Consider the following 24044-nt stretch of genomic DNA (forward strand, 5'->3'; position numbering starts at 1 on the left):
GCCAGATGGTGGAGCTTCTGCTGGTGGTTTGGGTGTACTACTCGGGGATCTTCGTTTGGAGGTACTACTTTCTCTTCCCCATCTCTTACGTGCCCGATAGTCTAGAAAAGATTCTTAGCTCTCACCCCCCGGGGTGGGCACTCATACGGTGTTCAAGCCCAGTGTGGCGATGACGGTGGCGATGATACGATGGCGTTGGAAGATGCATTGCTTCTGGATACGGTCTATGTACTTGGTAGGTGGCGACGAGGACGATGGTCTTAATTGCGTTTTGGAAGTACGGTGTGAGATCCTTTTTGCAAAATTCTAGGACCATATTGTATTTTCCTTTAATTTTGGAGTCATTTGTAATCGGTTTCGCCGATCAATTCCATCAGTTTATATCTCAAAAAAAGAGCAAGAGCACACAAACACGTGAATTTGCATAAGAATTATCTAAACTTACACTATTTAGTATATACATATACATTAAAATTTAAATAAAATCAAGACAAGTTTTATAGAATGGATCAAGTAGTACTTCTTTTATCGGAAAACCCCTTTCAACACAGAAGGGGAAAACCACGGCCGCCAGCCAGTAAATACTTCACTATATCGGGGACTGTTTTTTAAACGATGTGAGTTATCTTGTAATCAGATAAACCCTAGTTGGTGCCTTACAAGACGTATATATAAGCGGTGTCATCGATCCGTACCAAACCAATCGGCAACGGATCTCGCTCCGCTCGTCAGGTTAGCCTCCCTTTAGAATGAATTTAGATCACAATACAACAATTTTCTTTTTTTTTGAGCAAAGAGAGCCTTGTATTTATTCTGGAGCACACAAAGCAGTGTCTTGTGTTACAACGTCCCAGATATGGCCAGGGAAAGAATCAAACCAGATACAGCTACCCACAGATCTACCAATTTTAGCTAGTGCATCAGCGACCATGTTGCTCTCTCTGTTAACATGAACTACCTTGTGGTCCTCAAACATCATCGGAAGTGTTTTTGCCTCATCGTACAAGGCCCACTGCTTTGATCTGTTCACAGGGGACTGCAACGCCTTGGCCGCCGCGGCGCAGTCGAGCTCGACGATCACATGCTGGTGCCCTTGCCCAGCCAACAGTTTTATGCCCATTAGTGCTGCCTTGATCTCAGCTTCCTCTGCGTCTTCGCAGTTAGGCAACGGAGAGCATGCAGCCATAAGAACCTTCCCGCTGTGGTCCCTGGCGACAGCACCCGCCGTGCTAGGCTTGCCTAGTCCAATAAAGGAGGCGTCTGTGTTCAATTTCACCCAGCTTCTGGGCGGGAGCGACCATCTTTTGTATTTGGACTCCCTCCTCCCATAAACGGAGGATATTGGGTCAGTGAGCAGCGGTGTCTTGCCCTTGAGATCTTTGACGGCATTCAGTGAGAGCTCTTGAGTACTGCTGTAGGCCTGGAGGAACGCGACCCGTTTCCCTGCCTTGGTTGTGCACAATATCATTCCTCAAGTGCCATGCACGCCAAAGGAGCAACAGAGTCTTGGCCTTGGTTGCGTCATCGACACTGTTCAAACAAATAAGTAACCAGTCTTTCCCTGTGTACCTGAGAGTTTGCTCGTGAGGCAGCTTCCAGCACTTACGCATGGCTTGACGAAGGAAAACTGCCTTGGTGCATGTAATAGTGGCATGGTGAGCGTCCTCTTTGCCAGAACCACAGATTGTGCAAGTGTCGTCAAGTTCCAGATTTCTGCTGAACTTGTTGTTTCTTGTTGGCAGGGTATCAGTGGCTAGTCTCCAGCCGAAGACACACACCTGGGGGGGAACATTCGCTTTCCAGACGCAATTCCACAACGACCTTTCTCCGTTGGGCTTGCTGCTGGTGCTTACACAGTCGCGATTCTGATGCTGCAGGGAGTAGGCAAGACGGTAGGCGCTTTTGACCGTGAATACTCCATTTCTTTCATAGTGCCAGGCCACCCGGTCCTCGTGGTTTTGCTGTGGGAGATCTACGGACAGAATCGTCTGTATGTCGTGCTCATAGAACAACTCTCGGAGCAGGGGTTCATTCCATCTTTTAGTATTTGAATCGATGAGTTGGTTGACCCAGTGGCGTCTTGAGTTTTTCTTCAACGTTGTAACTTTTAAACCAACATCCCTAGGCAGCCATTGATCTCTGAGAATCTGAGTGTTTTTCCGTTGCCAATGCGAGAGATGATGCCTTCTTTTAACAACTCAAGACCGAACTCAACCCCTTTCCAAACTGGTGACGGGTCTGAGGAGAACACGGTGTCAAGAATATTTCCATGGGGAAAGTATCGAGCCTTTAGGACTCTAGCACACAGACTTGAGGGGTTTTGGATTAGTCGCCAAGCTTGCCTGGCAAGTAGTGCTTGGTTTAGCAGGTGCATATCTCTGAAGCCCAAGCCACCCTTCCCTTTTGGTTTGGTGATGTTGTCCCAAGCCGTCCAATGGACCTTTATTTGATTTTGGTCATCGCCCCACCAGAAGTCATGGATCAGTTTCTCATACTGCTCACAGAACCCAATTGACATCTTGAAGATGCCCATGACATAGCTTGGGAGAGCCTGGGCAATAGATTTGACTAAAGTGTCTTCAGCACCATAAGACATAAATCTTTCAGCCCAATTGGTTAACCTTTTGGTGAACCTAGTCATCACCGGTTGGAAGCATTCTCTTTTCATTCTTCCTTCCGGTGTTGGCAGTCCCAGATATTTCTCCTCGAAGGTAGAAGTGGACACACCCAGGATTGATTTGATAACCGACTGAATCGCCGAAGGACAAGCAGAGCTAAAGAGAATCGAGCATTTGCTAGGGCTGAGGAGTTGACCCGTGCATCTCTGAAAAAACTTCAGAGTGCTGTCAACAGCCCTTGCCTCCTCCAGGGTTGCTTTGAAGAAGAGGAGGCAGTCGTCGGCGAAAAGAAGGTTGGAGATCCCTGGGGCACCTCTAGCGACCTTGAGGGGTGTAATGTTGCCCTCCAAGGATTGTTTTTTGAGGATACATGAGAGAGCTTCCCCCACGAGCTAAGAGGGTCGCCTTGACGCAAGCCACGGGAGGGGGTGAAGGTCTCATGAGTGTGCCCATTTATCCTGACCGAGAATTTGACAGAGCGAACGCAAGTCATAATCCACTCTGTCCACTTGTCACAGAAGCCCATTTTCCTCATAGCGCCCTCCAGGAAGAGCCAGTCAACCCGATCATATGCTTTAGATAGATCAAGCTTATAGGCGCAATGGGTGTCTCTTGGATTTTTACTCCTTCGAATTTTGTGAAAGCTTTCAAAGGCGATGATGGCATTATCTGTGATTAGTCTCCCTGGAACAAACGCGCTCTGGGTTTCCGAGATGAGATTGTCCAGGAACGGGCGCAGGCGATTAACCAGACACTTTGAAATAATCTTGTAGATTACGTTGCAAAGGCTTATCGGTCTGTAGTCAGCAAGACACTCGGGGTTCGTTCCTTTTGGGATAAGAACAATGACTGTGTCATTTAGACCTTTTGGCATAGCCCCATTGTCAAAGAAATTTCTTACTGCTCGAATAACTTCATCCTTCATCAAAGCCCAGTTCCTTTGAAAGAATCTACCGGGCATTCCATCCGGACCAGGCGCTTTTAGTAGACCAATCTGAAATAAGGCGTCACTGATTTCATCGTCAGTAAAACCCGCGCACAAACCTTCATTGATGTCCGGAGTGATGGGCGAGTGAATTAGGTTCAGCAGATCCACGGGGCAGACCGTGGGGTCACTCGCATATAAGTTTTTGAAGAACTCATTTGCGAGATTTTTTATTTCATCTGGGTCATCAATCCAAACACCATTGGCATCCTTGATTCTGCTGATCCTATTCTTGTTTTGTCTCCACTTTGCTTTCCTGTGAAAAAATTTGGTGTTTCTGTCTCCTTCTTTTAACCAATCAATTCTGGATCTCTGCCTCCACATCATTTCCTCTCTGTGTAAGAGTTCATCAAGCTCTGAACTGATTCTCTGGATTTCAGAGTCACGGTTTGCCGTTTTGGTTCTTCTCCACAACTTTGTAAGGTGCTTTCTTTTTTTGTTGATCTCCTTGGCGACTTTGCCAAAATTCAGCGCACTCCAATCCTTGAGGTGCCCACGTGCTCGTATCTTTGAGGTGTAGAGGTGCTTTGCTGGCCTGGATACTTCTCACACTCGAGAATAAGAGGAAAGTGATCCGATCTGGACGAGCAAACATGGGAAAGTTTAGCGCCAGGAAACAAAGCCGACCAGCTTTGAGAAGCAACAGCCCTGTCAATCCTTGATCTCACATTTCTGTTCTCTTTCTGCTTGTTATTGTAAGTCCACGGTGGTCCAGTGAAAGGAATGTCATGAAGATCACAGTAATTTAACATTCTCCTGAAATCTGCCATTCTGCCTCAGACCTTTTTGTTTCTGAGAAGTGTTCATGTTGCCACTTCGTCTCGTTGAAGTCACCAATCATCATCCACGGAACATCTGCGTCAGACTTAATTCTGCGCAAAGTATTCCAAATATGGTGTGTTTCAGAGCTCTTTGGTTCGCCATACACAAAGGTTCCCCGCCATTTATGCCCATTGGTTCTGTCATTGATCAACACATCAAAGTATCGCGGACCCTGTGATGGAACTTTTATTTCAAGTTGTTCATCCCAATACAGAGCAATACCGGCCCCTTTCCCTTTCCCTAACTGTGTAAGGTATTTTCTGAGGCCTAGGCGCCATCTTAGATCTTTTATCTTCTTTTCCCCGGTTCTAGTCTCACAGACGAACAACAACTTAGGTCTATAGGTGCGGACGAGCTGCACCAATTCTTGAACTGGGGTCAGCCATATGCATGCACAGATGATTGGCGTGGATAATTGGCATGCAATATGTTCAGGATTAGGTTGATTAGCCCTCCACTATTTCACGTGCCAATGGTTCCGTTTGATCGCACAGGGTACACTGCCCAGCCGCGGCCGCCACAGCCTGTAAGATTAAGAACAACACAGGTGCACGGCCGTCGCTCTATCATATTCCTCCCACGACGCATGCCGTCAACGGCCGGAACACCGAGTCACCGGAATGTTCTCTGTGCTATGCTGTACGCTGATCCACAGGCACGGCGACGTGGAGTTGTATGTCGATCACTTCTCCCCACAGTCCGGCCCGCTGTTGTGCGCCGCGCGCGCGAGGCTAGCTAACGTGCGCGTCCAAATCAAAACGATCGATCGGACGATCCTGTGATTGCGATGCGCAGGAAACAACCAATGTCCCACGCACCTGGATCCATCGCTGCATGGAGTAGTAGTTGGTACCCAAGGAGGCGTCGCTCCGGCGCTCTCGCATGTACGTGCCGCGCTGCCATACACGGCGTGTGTGAGACCACGCATTGGCATCCGCATGTGATCGGAGCTCATCTCTCGTGCGTACGTGCTCGCCCTTGCACGCATGGCGCCTGGCGCGAGACGTCCGATATGCATGCATCCGTGCCGCGCCGCGCGGCATGGGACACCGCAGAGAGAGTCGATCTCGTCAGGTTTTGAACCGTAGACTCGGCGATGTCTACCTATGTTTGTCCATGAAGTACTACTCCAAGGAGTGCAACAGAAGCTGATCATTGCTCGGGTAGGTGCGGAGGACGATAGTGGATATTCAATCGCATGCGATGGGATCCACGTACCGGGCTGGCTTGAATCGCTGAATCTAGGCAGGATGTTGGTCGACAACGGGACATCATCGCAACACTCTCTATGCTTCGGGCAGATCGATGCAATTAAGCGAGAATATTTGTTCTGAGGTCAAAATTGGTTAGATTATGATGGGAGTAATACCCACAGAAACGGATTTTGTCCAAAAACCCGTATATATATACACATCATCTGTACCATGAATTTCGTTGGCAGGTGGACCTCATAAAAATCAATGGGCGGCGCCGAAGCGGTAGATCACGTGAGGGCACTGAAAGAGAAGCATCATGGGTCATGGCCCTGCGCGTGCAGACATCGGTCGAGAGGACCACCAGCACGGCGTCCAAAAGCTAGGCATGGATCTAGCAGGAGTAACATTCTTTTGTTTTAGATACTCACTGTCTGCAGCTTTTGATCTTGATCCCCCATTGCACGCGCTTTGGATAGGTTTACCACTCCCGGTGGAACTGAGGACGCTCTTCAGTTCAGTTTTCGGAGCATTTCTGAAGGTCTCTGTATTAGTAGCATTTTCAGCAAACAAACAGTGTCTGCATCAGAGTCCAAGCTTTGACGCCCATGCCTATCCTTTGCACGCTTTGGTAGCCTGGGCACGACTCAACAGGCGCATGCATGCTGAGTAGTAGTAGTAAACTAGTTGTAGGTGACCTAATCAGAGGGTAACTTGAGGCAGGTGTCAGTGGATTGATGGCCCTTGAATTCACCGCAGGCCAGCCGGGGGGGCATGGCAGCGAGAACGTTGCTGCGCCGCGAGGGCTCCAGCACTGTGAAATCTGGCGACACATGTTTGGTGGCCTGCCGGCACTCTCAAGCTAGCCCGTGGCATGTGCCTTTGCCGCCTGCGCTGGCGGGAGGGAAGGAAGTCTACCCAATGAATCCCAGTATTGTGTGGAAGTTTTCAGACAATGGAGCGAAAATGCAGGGGAACCGTCAACGGAGGACGCGCGAGACGGCAGGGTTAGGGCATCTCCAATCGGCCTACCCAAATCAGACGCGCAAAATGTCGTTTCCGTCGCCCGGCGGACGCGAAAGTGATCGTTTCTATCCACGTGTCCGTTTGTCTGGGAGTGCCTCAAGTGGGTTGACGCATTTTTTCAACTTTTTTTTTCTCTTTTTCATTTAAACATAGTTCCAAATATTATACAAACTAACACATAATTTGACACATGGTTTTACACAAACTAACATATAGTTAGGTATATGGTTTTACACAAACTAATACATAATTGGAAATATGGTTTACACAAACTAATACATAGTTTGAATCATGGTTGACACAAATTAAAACATTGTAAAAAAAGGAAAGCCAGTAGTGTTGGTTACGTATGTTCGCTGCCAAGAAAGAACACTCCCATGCACTCACAGTCACCCAAACTGGAAAATCCAGCTAGTGTCGGAACCCCTGTTGGTTCTTTCGAGGAAGAACATCCAGAAACCTCCACTAGCGGCTTCAATTGGCTCGTAGCTATATTCGCTGCAACGAAACAACACTCTAACAGTTTTAACTGTCGGTGTCCGAGCCGGTCTCACCGGTGTGGTAGTGCCTCCGGCAGGCTATGCCGTTGAACACCTTGACGATCATCTTGCCGTCGCCCTCGTAGAGGAAGGTGAGCTGGCAGCCGGGCTCGAGCGCGAGGTCGCGAACACACTTGTCCCACCCCGTGTGTAGGCACATCTTGCCCTGCCCGTCGAACAAGACCTCAACAGGCCACCGGCAGAAGTTGCAGCTGGCTTCCCATAGCTGTAAGTGCGCCGGCTCGACGCCATCGACGAACTCAACGAACTTGTCCGGGAACCGCTTGATGCTGAGTGGGTCGTCATCGATGCGGAGGAGAAACTTGAAGCAGCGCTCCTCCTACGAAGACGAGGAGGGGAAGGCGACGGCGACCGTGGGGCCGTAGCTGCTGCACCATAGCGGCCCCTTCTCTGGCCCCGGGGGCGCCCAGGCCCGCGGCCTCGACCGCCACCAGGACCCGCCATGGACTTCCTCGCAGGGCTGACTGCGTCGCATGAAGAGCTAGGCGGCGCTACGGTGGAGCTTGTGGCGGCTAGGGTTTGTGTGGAGGAGTGGATGAGGAAGAAGAGCGCGCGCCCTCTTTATATAGGCCGGAGGCAGGCGACGGCCGCAGGACGTGTGGTGTCGCCATTACTGCGTTGGCGGAGGTGGGCGGCGGCCGCTCGGTTGGCGAGGCATCGCCATTAACATGGCGCAGACTTCCGAAGCGACGCAACGGCGCCAGTCGCTGGCGCGCCTGAGAAGACGTATCAAGCCAGAGTCGCTGCCAGGCGGGCCCGACGGTGAGCGAACACTTTGCGTGTCCGCGCAGCATCCACATACACTCATCCTAGGTGCATATTTAGGCCAGGTTTGCGTCGCCGCGGATGGCCCGGACATAAAGGTGACGTAAACTACGAGGTCGAAAAATACACGTTTGTATTCAGGCCCAGCGGCCTGACGTATAGTGATTGGGCTGTCAGTGGAGACACAAACACGGGCTAAATATGCGCCTCAAATGTGTCTCGACGGACGCTGCGCGGTTGCGTCGCGTGACCGCACACTACTCACATGGCCCGCATGGCAGCAACTTATGGCGATGCATCTTCTCAGGTGCGCCCTTATTGGCTACGAGGCATCGCTTCGGCAGTCCGCACCACGTTAATGGTGATGCCTCACGTGCCGAACGACCGCCACCCTTTCTACCAACAAAGTTAATGGTGATGCAATGCATGTCGCGCTCCTCGGCTGCCTCCAACATATATAAAGAGGGAAGTGCGCTCGGCTGCCTCATCATCTTCTTCACACAAACCTTAGCCGCCACAACCTCCATCGTACCGCCCCCTCGCACCTCTCATTCACATTTGCCATAATGAGCAGCGCCGGCGGCAGGCAAGATACCCCGCCTCCACCTCCCCCGACCGACAGCTCCGACGACGAGAGCGAAGGATAGCACGAATAACATCATCGACGCGACCATGGACGTGAAGTTCATGGCTGACGCGGCGCAGGAGGCAGAGGAGGAGTGTGGGTGGCCGACATGGCGTTCAACGTGGAGGAGCAACGCTGCAGGGAGGCGGGGGCCGCGGAGGAGGAGTCCGACGACAACGACTGAACCGGTCCTGACCTGGTGGAGAAGGCGGCGGAGCAGAGGCCTTAGTCACGTCCTTCGAGACACTGAAGAAGGCCGAGGATGATGCCAACGAGGTGCCGCGACAACGGCTGTTGGAGGACGCATCGGCCCACCGAGCTCTGGCGATCGTGCGGCGGAGAAGCTGATGAGGAGAGGCAACGACGCCGCCGAACCGTCAACCGCCTTGAGGGGCGACAAGTAGTCTAGGGCCTTGTTCCTTCTTGTTTTCCCTTTATTGTGTATGTATATTATGCATTTCAGTTGAATGAAAAAATTATTTAAAAAATAATATGAGTTGCTTTGCTGGGAGCACACATAGACGTAAACAGACGCATTGTATCTGCGATTCGACGCAAATTGACACACACGACTATTTTAACCGTCTAAAATACGTGGCAACCTTTGGAGCTTTAGAGATGCCCTTCGAGGAGGCTATAGACACGGTAGCCCAGCGCGGCTGTCTCAATATCATATCGCCACATGCGCGCGCCGCGGCCCCGGCAATCATCCGCACTACGCCGCCATGTGCTCGCTTTCCTGGACCAAACCCCCCGGCCATCGTCCTCTACCTCCGCCAGCCCAGACCTCGCCCGAGAGACACTACTATAACCCTTGTCGCAGACATCAAGAGATCTCTGCGACTTTCCATAAGGATAGGCGACAAGAATTCGTTTGGCAATTAACGTGGAGCAAACGGGAAGTACGTGCTATAAATTATACGTGCTGCCTCGTGCTCATGTCTAATGAGCCAATTGTAGTTTGGTCCATGCGTAAACGATTAAACCCATTTTCATATTCTCATAAACTTGGATACCAGGGAGAGTAGTCCCCTATGCATGGAGGACCACCGAACCTTTGAAACATTCCACGATATACCCTGCGTTTTGGATCGGTGGTATTCGGTCGTGCGCACCCATACTTTTATTCCGACCGATTGGTTCTGGAGGGAGCGGCGCGAATCTGTGTTGACATCAAGTGAATATGGATCCATGATGAAAGTCGGAAGAAGAGAAGTTCATGAAGGCCGGAGGGGAGGACTAGCTAAGGGAGGTTCAAGTCTCCGCGTTGTTGAGGGACTTGCTTGGTGTTCCGGCCTACAACAAATGGTATGAAAGTGGGAGCGACAACACAGTGAAGTTCGCAGTCCTACCTTTCAGTAGGAAACCCAAGGTCTCGGCTCGAATCAAGTTGTGTCCTCGCAATGACCTTGTTGGAGGTATTGTTTTGAGAACGGAGACTATCTTCAGGGTGAAAACCTAAGATCGTTGATCGGGCGACGATGGTGTTCGCGCACTGTTTCCTTCTTGGAGGCGTCATTTTTGGAGATTCTGTATTTCAGGTGTTGTCTTGGCGGTGGATGTATTGCTGTTGTTAGGCCCGAGATACTGTAGCGGGACTTTTGTTTCTTAGTTTTCTTTTTTTTTTTTGGCTGTGTGCATCCGTAGTGCCATTAGGGTGGTGCGTTGTTGCAGAGGCTGAATGTAATTGGTATCGTTTTGATATTAATATATTCTCTTTATCGAAAAAAAATATACCCTTCGTTCCTGTAGGCTGTAGCACACTTGTCCGGCCTTGAGATTTTTTTCCTTTGCCTTGTAAATTCTTAGTCGAAATTAATGGTCTTGTTCAGAGTTGGTACTCGCCAAAGAGATAGAAATAAAAAAGAAGCAATGGAGACGACGAATCATTGATGATTAGCTGTCAAGAGTCCTAACCATGCTTTGAGGTCGACACACTTAAGAGCAAAGCAACGGTGTGTCGGTTCAGATGTTAAACACCGATCTGTAGGAAACTCTGCTGCTTTATTAGCCTCGGTCTCGACGCAAATGAACTTCTTCATCATGGTGCTCACCGCTCAGGGTTCAGTACTAAACCCCGATCGAAGACTGCAATGATGAGTTGAGGCGTGCATAGACTATTCTTGATACATCCTAGTCGTGGATGATAACCCTGTTTCAGCTGAAGTGTCCGTGAAAGCCCAATTAATAGGGTTCCTGGTTTAGGTCAGTGACTGGTCATTACAGTACGTTTTAGAGAACACTCGCTTGATGCTCTTGCAATATTCAGTCCGGGGTTTCACCAGCCGTATGTATTTTCCCAGTTATAGTCACGCTCGGCCGCTAGCCAGGTGTGAGTAATTAACACACCAGTCCTCTAGGGTTGCTGCCTTGCTGGTGTGTGTTCCCCACCTAATATGATGCACGTGTGATTACCTAGGGTTCCAAGGAAAGTTAATTAGCTCGCTTTAGCTATGGAAAAGACACCCTTGTTTCGGAAATTCAATTCAGCTTCCAAGTGCGTATGCTCTTTCTACCAAAAATTATATTGCCAGCTAAAAAATCCTGTTTCTTCAGAATCAGACCTCACGGGAACTTCACAAGATCTGTGGAGGACAAGTTAAGTGCGCGTCTTAATGAATGGGTAAACATGCAGGCCTTGCTTCACTTAATTCAGGACTAGTACTCCCTCCGTTTCAGTTTACTAGTCATCCCCGTGTCCCTAGATCGCTAATTTGATCTATATAATTTAAATTATATAATGTAAAAATTATATCATTAAAAAATAGAATATATAAATTTTCTAATGATATAATTTTTATAACATATAACTAATGCTAACTTGATCAAATTTGCGATCTAGGGGTACTTGCCCGTCTAATAAACTGTAAGAGAGGGAGTAGTAGATTTTTACACCACAAGTTTAGCCTGTAATAAGTGGAAGATCAATGAATTAATGCTACATCGGTCGTACACGTAGTACTCAATAAGTGGAGTACGTCTTATGTTGTACTTTGTTAATTGGATGGCTGTAATTACTCCCACACATTAAATGAAGATTTTTATGGATAGAACCACAATGTCGAGGATTCAAATAATTCCGTATTTCATTTCCTTTTTATCTTGTGATATTATACTTACTCGATATTTGATTGTGGGTATCACCACACCTAGTTTAATCTCACTCCCGGTAAGTAATGTAATTAAATGTCACCTTGTGATCGAACTCGTTAATCACATGCTTGGAAGCGGTGTAAGATATTTCATTACGAAGTAGGCCTAAAGTATATCTCTCTGTCATATGGAGAGAAAAATCCCAGTCTTCATTAATGCAACTCAACAAGCACTTTACCACACACTTGAAAGATATCATTATGATCACCCATTTACCAATTAACTGTTGATGCCCCCACAGTATTATTTCCGTACTAGGGAGTAAAGTAATCCCATGGTCTATGGATTAGGATACTTGACACTGGAAAGCTACGGCAATTTAAACACAATGACACGATCTTATTAATTTGCCTATTTGGGTTTGTCCATCATTGTCATTCTCCTAATAACTTGAACTCGTTATTAATTATCAAGACATGACTATGATTAGCAAACATTAACCATCATTAACCAACAAGATAGTCTATCAGAGGCTTACTAGAGACTCAGGTTGTTTATTAAACCACACACGTATTAATCTTTAATACAATACTAGCATGGAATATAAACATTAATCATGAACAAGAAATATCATAATAACTTTATCATTGTTTCCTCTAGTGAATATTTCCAGCAACTATATAAGCCTATAACAACATTTCACGACACTAAGTTGGATGATGCCTTGTTTTCCAGCTACCCTTGCTACCACCAAATTTTCACACTGGTGTAGCATTGTTAGTTTTATATAGTCCTACTAGTTGTAGTTGGCTGACACCTTTTACGTTTCATGAACTTCCGTCAACATACAGAATGGATCCTGGTTTCCTTGCCCTTTCCCCCTTCCTTAGCAAAGGTATGCCCAATCCAGGAACATCAGCTGGATGTGTAGGGTAAACCTAAAAGATATGATGGCGAACATAGGTACGTACAAACATTTCTCTATACTAATTAATATGCAACCGAACCATTTTACGTGGACACCTTGCTGCCGAAGAAAGCCGAATTGCGAATCTAAACTCCAATTTGGACTATTGTTAGGACTATAGATTTTATATTTAATCTAAAGTTAGAACTATAGTTATATTTTGTTGCAACAAAAGTGAAATTGTATACATTGTGTGTATCTGAACCTTACATGTGTATGTGAACCAAATAAACACACCAATCTGTTGATTATGTTGCCCTTCTGTATTAATCAAGATGAATTGATAACCTTACAACAACATGCAACTTTCTACACTATGTAAGAAATACTTGAGGATAGTTTTTTCTCGATTAATTTCCATGATATTTTTTTGGTTGAATCCCTTCATTCAGTTTTTGTATTACATGCATGCAAGACAAAATTATGCACAAGAAATATTTATTACCACTCTTAGCAGATTATGGTATGGTCAATGTTTGTTCTAATTTTTTAATAACAATTTTAAGGACTAATCAATTAAGTTTCATTTGTTTTAAACTTTCATGTGCTCCTAGTACGCTTAGTATGCATGAGGAGGGTAGGTATATATATGAAAATCTCAGCAAGCAAATCAGTCATGTGGACTTGGATATTACTCAACGGTTGAGTTGAAACTCCAGTGAACACAATCCACAAAATACCTATGAGGTATATACAGATATTATGTAATACGAGTGAACACACACTCACAAAATATCTATGAGTTATATGCATATATTACCCATATCGGTGAATGCGAGGAACCGTGGGCAGTGTATCCCAATGCACTAGATGCAATCTAAAATGGCATACAATCGGTGAGCATTAAGTATATTCCACATTTGCAGCCTATAAGTGTCCAGTTATAAGTTACATGGTAGCCTAGATTTGACAATTTTTAAGCTTGCATGTATTTGTAGTTTCAGAGACGACTAAGATGAATGTAATTTTTTTTTTGATCAAAGTCCTTCTCCATTTGCATTTGTATGTTAACAAGAAAAAGATTCCTACACCACTTGATGAACATATAAATGAACAAGAGTACACAAGACGGGCACATGAAATGGGAGGGACCTCTACACCACTTGAGGAACATGTGACTGAACGAGAGAATACAAGCGGAACACAACACATGAAGCACGTTTGGTTGCCTCCACCGATTTCCTGCATGCTTGCACCAGCGAGATGAGCTCGCCTGCGCGTCGCGAACTGGCCATGGGCCACTTTTGCTGGGTCGTTTGGTAGCCTGTGAGGTCTTTTGTGCGTCGGAGAAGGAACCCAAGCCCCATCATTTGGTTGCCCGTTAACAATATTTTCTTCCCTGCGCGTGCAGCCTACAGCCTTTTGGTTGCAGATAGCTCAGTGCTGTGGTAACCCCTTCACTTAGAGTGGTGGGGTTACCTAGTACTGAATAACATCACACATGAGATTCAGTTCATCAGAAAAGATGCTGGTAATACACAACAACTACTACTTAGTGGGCGATGCATCACGAACGAAGCAACTACTTCGTGATGCATCATAGGTTCATCACGTGGGGTTAGTATATACCACCTCGAACAAGTTCATCATTACAAACCGGAGATCAGGTTGTAGCAAGTCCTAGCTAATGGAGAGATACAAGATTACCTCCCAAAATCAGCGGATCATGACAAAGGAAGAAGAAGCACTAAGCAGGAAACTGGTTGCGAAGCCAGGTCCTAAGCCAGCTCCTCCTCTCCGGTGGCTACAGCTTACGGTAGACATCATACTCTACTTCATTGTCTGCAATGAAGTCAGTAGCCCTGACCAACAAGTTAGGCTGGTTCTGCGCCTTGCACATGAACCGGGGAGTGAAGATCGTCTTCATCTGAGCGTAGTTGGTGATCGAGGTGCCGACATACTGATGGTGCTTCGGGTACCGCTGCAATCCACAAGGAACAACTGTTAGTGCAGACGATATTGCCATATATATACTTTCAGATCTATGCAGGAACTCAATGAGGCTTCGTACCTGGATGTACTCGTCCGCTGTCCCTTCATCACCGCCGTAGAAGCAGCAACCATCTTCGCTCCAGTCTAGAATGCGATCGGATTTCATCTTCATAATGACGCTCCACTTCGTTCTCCAGTTTCTGATGTGGTTGTACAGCTGAAGAGTGGTGACATGTACGCCGGCGAATGCAAGAACATCTGCAGCTATCTTCTTCATCCGCTGCTCCTTGAATCCAATGTTGAAGCAGACGCCGCTACGGACGAGCTGAACCAACTGGTTCAGTACAAACTCTGATAGCTCAGGTTTTCAAACCATGGCTGGTTTGCTTGCAATCAGATTTGGCCGAGCATTCACAGTTGGTAGATCAATGAACTACCAGTACCACATGGACATCCTTAAGCACTACCAGATCAATGAACTACCACATAGACATCCTTAAGTAGTAGAATATCAATGAACTATCACATGGACATCCTTAAGCACTAGCAGATCAATGAACTACCACATGGACATCCTTAAGCACTAGCAGATCAATGAACTACCAGTACCATATTAATGAACAACGAGATAGGTAAGATCAGCCTTACAGTCAAAGGAGCCACACACAACACCGAGGTAGGGGAAGCAGGGGACCCTGACGAAGATGCAGGAAGCACCACCGTCAGAGTGGAAGAGTCAACGGCGAGAACGGTCCCCATCGTAGAGTCATATGGAACCTGGAAAATGTCCACAACCTCCACCGGCGACGAAGGAATGTCCTACAATGAATTCGTTAAGACCCCGGTTGTGTACACAAAAGATCTACATCTAAGGCTAAGGTTTGTAGAAGCTTACCACAACCGAAGTCATCGAAGCAGAGGAAGAAGACGACCATCCGCAGCCAGTAACCGCCGCCACAGCCGCCGTCACCACCGCCGCAAGCCTCGCCGACCGTGCGGGTGAGGTAGAGCCAGCCATGTCGCTAGATCGGGATGGTGGATGAGCTCGAAATGGGAGGAAATGGGGGATTTGGATTTGCCGGCGAGAGAGCCACCCCTATATACGGTGGCGAAAATTCAAGCGCGGTGACCGAATTCAGCCCGCCGAGATTTCGCCATCCCGCACGAGCTCCCGCCATCTCCCGTGGCGGCTCTGCGAGGACGCCGCGTTCTCTAGTTGTGCGAAAACAGGGGTGGCTCGCTACAAACGGTCGAACCGGGCGTTCCTCCAGGGTCTAACCCAAGGGTGTTTTGAGAAGCGATTCATGCAAGAACGCGGCATCGATGAGGTAATCAAACAGACCAAAAAAGCTAGACCGAGACGAGTCAAGGGGCATGCAGATTACCAAACGCGCCCATGAAAAGCAACGCAGGTGCACGATGCATGCCGTCATGGCGTCAACGGCCGGAACACAGAGTTACACCACTGTTCTGTGCTCTACGCTGCTACCGCTCCACAGGAACGGCGATGTCGAGTTGCATGCCACTTCTCCCCACAGTCGTGCACACTGTTGTGCAGGGTATCCCCCAAATTAGTCCTAACGGAATCGTGCGCGTCCAAATCAACAAGATCATATGGATCGGCCGATGCATGAATCGATCGCCATATATATGTATCACGATCATGTGATTCGCAGGAAACGACCAACGTCCCATGCACCTGGATCGATCCTAGCTTCACTGGATGGCACCGCTGCCTTACTCGGCGTGTGTGTGTGTGCACGCCTCGCACCGCATCCACATGTGACCGTCTCTTGGCGTGTCCTTTCATGGGCACCATGGAACGTCCACCGGCCCTTCTCCATCATCAGTACATCCATTAGTGAGAGAGAGTCAAACTCATCTGGTTTCGACCAGGTGATTTCCATGTACTCCTGACTCTTATTACTTAACATAAATATTGATCTGACTCTTATTACTTAACATAAATATAGATGTATGTAAACATATTCTAAGGGCTCCTTTGATTCAAAGGATTTGCATAGGAATTGTGTAGAATTTGGTTCCTATGGGAAAATTTCCTATACATGTTGTTTGATTCATAGGAACACATATCCTATAGGAAAAAATCCTATAGGAATCTTGTAGTGTAATTCCTATAGAAAAAAAAGCATTAGCTCATACCTCATAGAAAAATTCCTTTGCTACAATCAAACAAACTTCATCTTCATATAGGATTCAATTAGACATGCCATTCAAATCCTATACCTTTCCTATTCCTATGTTTTTCCTATCCTTTAAATCAAAGGAGCTCTAATTGTAGAAGTATCTATTTTAGTAGCAAGTAATATGGATCGAAGGGAGTAGTACAGTTCTCATGGTTTTCAAAGGAGTTCAACATATAGACTCTCCGATCATTGCTTGGGTGGGATAGGTGGCGAAGATGTGTGAACATTGAATAGCTTGGGATGGGATCCACCGGCTGGCTTGAATTGCTGAATCTGGTCAGGGGGGTCAAGTGGATGGCACTTGGGAATGTTGGTCTCCAACGGGACATCATCAATCTGTGTTTTCTTCCGAGAGATGGATGCAAATGAAATGAGCTGGACAAGTTAAGTTTAAAAGAAAGGGATGAACAAGTTAGACTAGCCATAGTGGTAGTATCTTACCTAGTATCATGCACATTGGTCCCACAAAAATGCTGATGTGGCAGCTAATTAATTTAGCGTATCATAGGTGGATACTGTATCATAACACATATCACGAGAAAAAGTAATGCCAAACAAATCTTGTACATCAATTTGCATTGAGATTCTAAATAGCAATAAATATAGCATAATTATGATACTGCTCCATGATACTACCCACTATAGGGATAGTATCATACACAAGTATCATATGTATGATACTACTATGGTCAGCCTTAGTGCAAATATCTTCTACTGTTTTGGGTCAAATTTTCTCCCACTTTGATGAAATCCAGTGGGTATAATTCCTTGGGGAACCGATTCTATCTAAAAACCATGTATATGCATCTTCACAAGCTGGTGGGCCACACGAAAATCGGACCATCTTCAATTGTGTCCTCTAAACTGTCTCCCACAGAAATTTGGACTAGTCAGACATTTGACCGTCCTAACCGGGCGCATGCCGATTTGGTCTGGTGCAGCCTAATAGTGTCCGGCGCACCGAGTTCATTCCTGCTACACATGGGTTATTGCAGGGGCGCCGGATGCAACACGCGGGTGACGTGTTGAGTGCGGGCTAGCGGTGTCATCCACACATGGTTTTCACATGGTGTGTCGTCGCCTACCTCTGGCCAAGCCACGTAAAAATAAATGGTCACGCAGGGAGATGTCTCGTCGCGTGTGGCCATGCAGGGAGATGTCCAACTATGCCGACCTTAGTGAGCCACCGCCCCCTCGCCTGCCTCCGACGTATAAATTGGAAGTTCGCCCCTCTGTTGACCACCAAAACCCACCGGCGAGTAGCGACGGGCAACTGTTATCACCTACTCGCCGGTGGGTTTTGGTGGCCAACAGCAACACGTAGAGCCGGGAGGCTCCCAGGACTGCTGGTGGGCCCTGGTCCCTCGGGCGACGGCCCGTAATGCTCCGGCACGCACGTCCGATGCTGGTGCAAGGGCGTGCCACCTGACCTATACCTGGTCAGGAAGGTGATGGATTGCTTCGACTAGTTTCCTGCATGGCATACACGTAAACATTAAATACGAGCCTCGATCGGCTCTCAGGTTGTCCTGTGAATCGGCTCAAGGAGCCGATCCACCCATGATTCGTATGAGATCTACGATAACATGGTGGTCCTGCTTGATCAATATTAAGTTAAAACGATCTACGACGAGTTAGGGTTTTCACCACATAACCGGAACATCCTACACGTAATTGAGCCTGGCAGACACGAAAGATAACAATAAACCAACCCTAGACAAGGCCTAAAAACCAACGTGGAGTTGATTCCCGGAACATCCTCTCTAGGGTTAGCAAACTATACCTTACGTGCTACTGGATCATTCAACCCGTTTGCAAGGCCTAACTATGTAGATATCAAACTAATCCTTGAAGAACAAGGAGCAATCATAACGGATCGAATCTACTAAATAAAGATTAAGCAAGGTGCCACCCTTGCACCTGCGATCGGTACAAGGGTGGCTAGATATCCAGGGGTAGCATGACTAATCAAAATACATCAAGAAAGTACCGATGCTAACCCTAACATATCCATGATAACGGTGTTGCTCGCCATCAAAAAGGCTTCAGTACGAGCAACACATGAACAACGAATAAACAAGATACTGCCTAGATCGCGAGATGCGATCTAGGCAGCATAGCGCTTACCCGGAAGAAACCCTCGAAACAAGGGGTGGCGATGCGCCTAGATTGGTTTGTTGTGAACGTGATCGTCCTTTTTTCTCAAAAAACCCTAGATACATATTTATAGTCCGCAGACTTTCTAACTTGGGAATAATCCCAACCGTGCACGATCTAAACTCTATCTCTTAATCCTAACCGACACGTATCCTACTATATTTTACAGATACACGGGCAATTTGGCCCAAACTCTTTATACAAGGCCGATTCATGAATAATTTCCATGCATATTTTCTAAGCCCATCTCAATCACGGCCCACCTCTGATTTGGTTAAAATCTGGTGATAACACATGCCCCCTGGTTTTGGTAATGATAATTCCAAAACCACTCTGTTTTTTCTTTCTTCGTCGGGTCATGTCGTGGCAGAGCAGAATCGTCACAGTATCCTTCATCATGATGCCTTGCCTTCTCAACTTCTCCGCGTGATCGGCCAATTTTTTTCTCCCCCCCCCCTTTTTTTTCTTTTTGGCACCACTTCCTCGGAAACTGCTGTGGCATTAAATCTCCACTATATCCTCTTTTATTTAACCGCGCCGAACAGTTCGCCTCTTCATCCCCTTGCTCTGTACTAGCCATCGGCACAAAAAACCCCCTTCCTCTGTAGCAATGTCTTCCTCTTCCTCCTCCTCCGCCTCGTCGGGTCTTTCTTCCCAGTCCTCCTCTTCCTCATCTTCCTCCTCCCGCGAGCCCACGCCGGAGTGGGATTTGACGGCGGCGCACAACCACCGTGCCCCAGAAGAATGGGACCAGGAGGACCACGACTCCTCCGTCTGGTCTGAGGATGACAAGTCCTTGACCAGGGGAGACGATGACCTCCAGTTCCTCGCCGATGGGGAGCTGGAGGCGGAGAGCGAGGATGACTCGTTCTCCTGGGACGACTACACTTCCTCCGACGAGGAGGAAGAAGAGGAGGAGGACGATTCCCTCGAAGACTACCCGCCGGCGAAGCGCTTCCGCGCCGGATCGGATGACGATGACGACGACGACGACGAGGAGGAGGAGGAGGAGGCTCCCATTGAGGGCTACGGGAGCAGCGACGAGGAGCCCGCCGGCAGCAGTGCCGACGGCAGCTCCAACGGCAACGACGAGGGCAGCGACGGCCCGTAGAGCAGCACCTACTAGTATAGGTCTAGTAGCAGTAGCAGATTGGTCAATAGACCTCTCTTTTGTTCTTCCTCCCTTGAGCAATCGGCTCTTTCTTTGTAAGAAATCCCTTCTATTAATGAAGAAAATGTTCCTCTGTCGATTTTGCTTTCACATCAATTTTGCCGATTGTCAAAGTAAGTCAACGCGCAAAGAGCCGATGGCAGCGCATCGGCCTTTACCATAAAACGTGATTAAGGCCAAATCAGTTGCCTATTTACACGGTAATCTGCAACATTCGTTTGTGAGAATAAAATCAGATCTCCCAAATTGCCGTCCAAACAGGTCCAATCCGTGTCCACGCCAACCTTAGATCTCAAACGCACAGATTCACCTCCTCAGCGAATCCAATGGGAGAATCGTCCCAATGCCACGGTCTCTGGCCTGAAAATAATCTGCTAACTGCTCAATTGAGCTTGTTCCTCTAGAGTAGATGGCTATGCATCGGCTTTTTTATTCTGAAGTCGATGTCTGTGCATCGGCTGTACTGGTATCCATATTTCTAAAGTCGATGTCTGTGCATCGGCTGTGATTTGTATAAATTTTTTTTTACTGGCCGATTTTATGCATCGGCCCCCATATTTCACTGTCCGTCATCCCACATGCTTGGGAAATATTTCTTGAGATGTTGACCATTGACAGCTACTGGGAATTTAACACCGTCCAGCTGCTCGAGAATGTATGCATTACCCTTCAAAACCTGGCCGACTCTGTACGGATCGTGCCAATTAGGAGACCATTTACCATATTCTTTATCCTTAGTCCCTAATGGCAACACAGCTTCCCATACTAGATCACCAACCTGAAACTCCTTTGGTCTCACCTTCTTATTGTATGCGCGGGCTACCTTGGCTTTGTTCTCTTTAATCTTCTCCAACGACCAAAGTCTGAGTTCCGTTGAATCCTCAATAGTATCACTCATCAGGGCTGCATATTCTTCAGCTGTTAGATCATTCTGAAACGTAACACGTCTCGATCCAGCCGTAATTTCCCAAGGCAATACGGCTTCCTGCCCATAGACTAGCTGGTATGGCGAAGTTTTTATAGCTCCATGGCATGACATGCGATAGGCCCACAAAGCTTCCGACAATACCTCATGCCAACGTCTAGGGTTCTCGTCAACTTTCCTCTTAATCAGCTTGATAAGGCTCTGGTTGGATGCTTCAGCTTGCCCGTTTGCTTGAGCATAGTATGGAGACGATCGGATCAGCTTAATCTCCATGTCATCGCAGAACTTTCTGAACTCTTTAGAAACGAAGACCGATCCTCCATCGGTCGTGATAGTCTGGGGAATCCCGAATTTATGAATGACATGTTCTCTCACAAAATTGATAACATCTTCCGATTTTACCTTCTTCATAGGGACGGCCTCCACCCATTTAGTGAAGTAATCTGTAATGGCCAAAATCCACTCGTGGCCTTTGCTCAATGCAGGATGAATTTTGCCGATCATATCCATGCCCCAACCTCGAAATGGCCAAGGCTTGATGATGGGGTTCATTGCTGATGCGGGCACCATCTGAATTTTCCCAAACATCTGACACGCTTGACACCCTTTATAGTACCTAAAGCAGTCCTCAAGCATGGTGGGCCAGTAAAACCCTGATCGCCTGATCAGCCACTTCATCTTATGAGCCGATTGGTGAGTTCCACAGGCGCCTTCATGCACCTCGTGTAAGAGCCGATTAGACTCGGTTGGTCCCAGGCAATTGAGCAGTAACCCTTCCAACGTCCTGTAGAACATGTCATCTCCTATAAGGACATATTTCATGGCTTTGTACCTTATCCGTTTAGGTGCCCCCCCGAGCCGGATCCTTCAAGTAATTGAAGATATCGGCTCTCCAGTCATCCTGTTCCAGGAACTGCACCTGAACTTCTGACCCATCTGGTATGTCCTTGTAGCCTTACGCCATCTGTGCTAGATCGTTGGCCTCGGTATTTTGGGATCTTGGGACCCAATTGAAGTTGATGTACCGAAATTGTGCCATCAGCTCACGGCATTCCATCCATAATGGGAAGAGTGACTCACTCTCGCACTTGTATTCCTCCGTGAGATGGGAAATCACCAACTTAGAGTCTCCAAAAAGTTCCACCGCTTCTGCCCCGGCTTCTAAAAGCAACTCCATTCCCTTGCGTATTGCCTCATACTCAGCGACATTGTTGGTGCAAGGGGTAGATAACCTGATGGAGAAGGAATATGTTGCCCCCCGAGGCGACACGATTAGAATGCCGATGCCACAACCATCGTCACAAGCCGATCCATCGAAGAACATAGCCCATGCACATACAGATAGTGCTGCTATATTAGTATTGATTCGTTCAGCAATGAGATCGACCAACGCTTGTCCCTTGACTGCCTTCGCAGGCTGATACCGGAGATCAAACTCCGATAATGCAAACATCCATTTACCAAGTCGGCCTTTTAAAACAGGGGCCGACAGCATATGTTTGACGACGTCTGATTTGCATATGATGATAATTTCTGCCGTCAGAAAGATGTGACGAAGCTTGGTGCAGGTGAAAAACAAGCAGAGGCACAACTTCTCGATCTCAGGATACCTCGTTTCTTCATCCAACATCCTTCTGTTGAGGTAGAAAGCCACCTTTTCCAGACCATCATAAAGTTGCACCACCACTGACGCGATGGAAGTGTCAGCTACCAATAAGTAAATGTAGAATGGTCTGTCTTGCTGAGGCGGAACCAGCACAGGCGGTGTCGATAGATACTCCTTAATCTCGTCAAACGCTTGCCGCTGCTCTGCCCCCCAGTGAAACTCGTCATCAGATTTAATTTTCACCAATCCCATAAACGGCTCAATTCGTCCCGACAGATTGGAGATGAATCTTCGGACGAAGTTGATTTTGCCGATGAGGCATTGGAGTTCCTTCTTCGTGGTAGGTGGTTGCATGGTGCGCACTGCCTCCTGGCTTTTCAGGCCGATCTCGATTCCACGTTCATGAACCAAGAAACCCAAGAACTGACCGGCCGTCACCCCAAAGGCACACTTCTTTGGATTCATTCGTAGCCCGAATTTTCTGGTTCGGTTCAGGATGCGTCGCAAATCCTCCAGGTGTCCTTCTACGGAGACAGACTTGACCACCACGTCATCGATGTAAATTTTCACCAATTTGCCGATCAGATCATGAAAGATGTAATTCATGGCTCTTTGGTACGTGGCACCGGCATTCTTCAGTCCAAAAGTCATGACTACATATTCAAACAAGCCCACTGAACCTGGTACTCTGAATGCAGTCTTGTGTATATCTTCTGGAGCCATGAAAATCTGATTGTAGCCGGCGTTGCCATCCATGAAACTTAAGACCTTATGACTAGCAGCTGCATTGACCAATGTCTCTGCTACCGGCATGGGATATTCATCCTTTGGAGTGGCTCTATTGAGATCTCGAAAATCTATGGCAACGCGCCATCGGCCATCCTTTTTCTGCACAGGCACTATATTGGAAATCCATTCAGCGTACCTGCACGGCCTGATGAACCCGGCGGTCAACATTTTCTCGACCTCTTTCTTGACTTCTTCTAGGATGTCGGCCTTCATCTGACGTGCACGTTGCTGGAACGGCCGAAATCCTTTCTTGAGAGGGAGCCGATGCTCAATGATGCTCCTGTCTAACCCAGGCATCTCTGTGTAATCCCATGCAAAGCAATCTGGGTATTCTTTTAACAGAGCTATCATCTGGCTCCTGAGATGTGGATCTAGCTTTTTGCTGATAAAAGTTGGTCGTGGCTTATCCCCAGGACCAATGTCAACCTCTTCTAGCTCATCAGCCGATGTAAACCCATACCCTAGCTTTCCGTCGCCTGCTAGATCGATGCTAAACACAGGCAAAACGTATGGCGAGGATAGTATGGGCCGATTGCTGGAATCGGCCCCCATTTTTATTGCATTGCTCAATGAAGGTTTACATCTTGCTCGTGCTTTACTACG

At 47.5% G+C, this 24044-nt stretch overlaps 1 protein-coding gene across 1 annotated transcript; it reads right to left on the reverse strand.

Annotated features, from left to right (window-relative positions):
* Positions 1–808: 808 nt before the first annotated feature.
* LOC139832623 (uncharacterized) lies at positions 809–4373 on the reverse strand. The gene is made up of 6 exons (XM_071822420.1): positions 4231–4373; positions 2989–4138; positions 2311–2551; positions 1779–1972; positions 1570–1666; positions 809–1443 (listed from the first exon to the last, which is right to left on the reverse strand). Exons 1-6 carry the CDS (start codon positions 4371–4373, stop codon positions 809–811), a joined length of 2460 nt encoding a protein of 819 aa, XP_071678521.1.
* Positions 4374–24044: the final 19671 nt, after the last annotated feature.

Source organism: Lolium perenne, chromosome 6 (assembly GCF_019359855.2).
Source record: "Lolium perenne isolate Kyuss_39 chromosome 6, Kyuss_2.0, whole genome shotgun sequence".
NCBI lineage: Eukaryota > Viridiplantae > Streptophyta > Magnoliopsida > Poales > Poaceae > Lolium > Lolium perenne.

Bases quoted from the DNA above. Each gene is read 5' to 3' on its own strand.
- LOC139832623 (XM_071822420.1), bottom strand. From the start codon at position 4,373: ATGGCAGATTTCAGGAGAATGTTAAATTACTGTGATCTTCATGACATT. The intron at 1,973-2,310 runs GTCTGTGTGCTA...TTCTGTCCGTAG, and splicing joins ACTAATCCAAAACCCCTCAA to ATCTCCCACAGCAAAACCAC. The intron at 1,444-1,569 runs GTACACAGGGAA...CAACCAAGGCAG, and splicing joins CCTCACGAGCAAACTCTCAG to GGAAACGGGTCGCGTTCCTC.